This window comes from Hylobates moloch, unplaced genomic scaffold, assembly GCF_009828535.3.
Source record: "Hylobates moloch isolate HMO894 unplaced genomic scaffold, HMol_V3 SCAFFOLD_3, whole genome shotgun sequence".
In the NCBI taxonomy this organism is placed as follows: domain Eukaryota; kingdom Metazoa; phylum Chordata; class Mammalia; order Primates; family Hylobatidae; genus Hylobates; species Hylobates moloch.
In genome coordinates this window covers 121980306-121983074 of record NW_026652278.1, presented here as the reverse complement: position 1 = coordinate 121983074, position 2769 = coordinate 121980306, and the positions used below count along the sequence as shown (strand labels likewise).

At 34.6% G+C, this 2769-nt stretch overlaps 1 protein-coding gene across 1 annotated transcript; it reads left to right on the top strand.

Annotated features, from left to right (window-relative positions):
• The first annotated feature begins 586 nt into the window (after window positions 1–586).
• On the top strand, window positions 587–1089 carry LOC116479981 (large ribosomal subunit protein eL21-like). The gene has a single exon (XM_032754610.2). It carries the CDS (start codon window positions 605–607, stop codon window positions 1085–1087), a length of 483 nt encoding a protein of 160 aa, XP_032610501.1. The 5' UTR covers window positions 587–604; the 3' UTR covers window positions 1088–1089.
• Window positions 1090–2769: the final 1680 nt, after the last annotated feature.

The following is a 2769-nucleotide window of genomic DNA, read 5'->3' as shown; positions in this document are numbered from 1 at the left end:
TTATAACAAATGTTGGTGAGGATAGAGAGATAAGAGAACCCTTGAACACTGTTGGTGGAAATGTAAATCGGTGCACCTGTTGTGGAAACAGTATGAAGTTTCCTTAAAAAAACTAAAACTATAACTGAAACCATATGATCCAGCAATCCCGCTACTGGGTATGTATCTAAAGCAAATAAAACAAGTATCTCAAAGAGATATCTGTATTCCAGTGTTTGTCGCAGCACTATTCACAACAGACAGGATATGGAATCAAACTAAGTGTCCTTAAATGAATCAATGGATAAAGAAAATGTACTATCCATACACAATGGAATACCACTCAGCTATACTAAAGAAAATCCTTTCATTTTTGACAACATGGATGAACCTGGAAGGCATTATGTTAAATAAAATAAGTCAGGTACAGAAAGACAAATAACACATGATGTCATTCATATGTGGAATCTGAAAAAAATTTATCTCATGGAAGTAGAGAGTAAAATGGTGGTTACAAGAGGCTGGGGTACTTGAAGGGATGAGGATAAGGAGTTGTTGGTCAAGTGATACAAAACTATAGCTAGGCCTTTCGGCCGGAACCGCCATCTTCCAGTAATTCGCCAAAATGACAAACACAAAGGGAAAGAGGAGAGGCACCCGATATATGTTCTCTAGGCCTTTTAGAAAACATGGAGTTGTTCCTTTGACCACGTATATGCGAATCTATAAGAAAGGTGATATTGTAGACATCAAGGGTATGGGTACTGTTCAAAAAAGAATGCCCCACAAGTGTTACCATGGCAAAACTGGAAGAGTCTACAATGTTACCCAGCATGCTGTTGGCATTGTTGTGAACAAACAAGTTAAGGGCAAGATTCTTGCCAAGAGAATTAATGTGCGTATTGAGCACATTAAGCACTCTAAGAGCCGAGACAGCTTCCTGAAACGTGTGAAGGAAAATGATCAGAAAAAGAAAGCAGTCAAAGAGAAAGGTACCTGGGTTCAACTAAAGCGCCAGCCTGCTCCACCCAGAGAAGCACACTTTGTGAGAACCAATGGGAAGGAGCCTGAGCTGCTGGAACCTATTCCCTATGAATTCATGGCATAATAGGTGTTAAAAAAAAAATAATAAAGGACCTCTAGGCTGTAAAAAAAAAAAAAAAAAAATAGCTAGATAGGAGGAATAAGTTCAAGAGATCTATTGTACAGCATGGTAACTATAAATAATGACAATATATCATAATATTGAAAAATACTTAGTGTATGAATAAGTGTTCTCACCACAAAAATTATAACTATGTGAGGTAATGCATATGTTAATTATCTACATTTAACCATTCAACAAGGAATGTATATTATACTTCAAAACATCATGTTGTACATGATAAATACATACAACTTTATCTTTCAGTTTGAAAGAAATTAAAATTATTTTCAAGATTTTTGCTTTTAATAGTTTATAAACGTATTCTCTCTATATTTTTTTAAAAGAAGTGATTGGCAAAGGTCGGTTTTACGTATTTACATGGGTATGTATTAAGCAGTCATTTAAAAATATGTTGTATATCCGTATTTATCAGTATAGAAACAGTATAATAAAAAATTAGAAGGAAAATTGTAAAAAGGCATGTGTTCCATTTTTAATATTTAAATCTTCTATGAAAGGTTTTGTGGTATTTAATATCAACAATATAATTGTTCCTGATCAATGGCTTTATTCCTGGTCTCTGAAGAAATGATACTAATATTTTCAACTGCCTACTTGACATCTCAACTTGAATGTGTCATAGGCATGTAAATTCATTCTACTATTATTCAAGCTATTGCCATCTTTAAAATGACATAAATACATGCAACTGCTCAAGTCATTAACAAAGGATTATTCCCTTGGTTCCAACTTTTAATTCATTGGTAATATTTGTTTAAACTCTACCAGCGATCACATTTCCATTTATATCCATTCTCTTCATTTCCAATAACCTCATCACAGCCTGGAGCATGCTGTCATCATTTCTCCTTTAACCAAAATAAGACCAGGCTCTTATCTTGTCTCTCTTCTTCATTATTTGCCTTTCTGCCATCTTTCACTATCAGAAGCCACAGTGATATTTTCAAAATATTTAGTTTCCTATTCCACTTTATCTCCTAGCTTAAAACCTTCCAGTGTCTTCTCAGATTGCAGACTTCTTATCCTGATTTATAAAGCCCCACATGATCTGGCTCCGCCTATTTTTGTAATATGTTCTCAAAACACTATTGGATTTGCTTCTTATGTTTAAGCCATGCTAGTTATTCTTTCTGTTCCTTGACTGTGCCAGGCTCCTCCTGGTCTTCGGGCCTTTGTCTATTGTTTTTCTATTGGGCTGAATGGACAAATCAATGGTCCGTTTTGGATATTAAAGCCCTTGATGGTAAGATGCTCCAAATAATTTTCCAGAACATGTTTGTTACCATGATTTATCTTGTTTTCGTTTGTTTGTTTGTTTGTTTTATTTGGCTTGGAGGGCTTTCTAAGAAAAATGTGTGGAAGACTTTTTAACTTATATCATCTTTAAAATTGATCTCAGAGGATTCTATGAAATGTTATGAGCTAAAACATCATGAACAAACACGTAACATCCCAAATCCATTTCAGTGAGCACACCTGTAATGGGAATATTCTGGATGACATGTCTGAAAACTGAAAAGAGAGGAACAAGCTAATGAAAGGGGTTCTAATGCACAAAGAAAGAATTGTAATTCAAAAATTCTTGACTTTGACTGTACAATTACACTTTAGGAGATTCTATG

What these genes read in the sequence shown, in the direction of transcription:
- LOC116479981 (XM_032754610.2), top strand. Translation starts at nt 605, where the DNA reads ATGACAAACACAAAGGGAAAGAGGAGAGGCACCCGATATATGTTCTCT.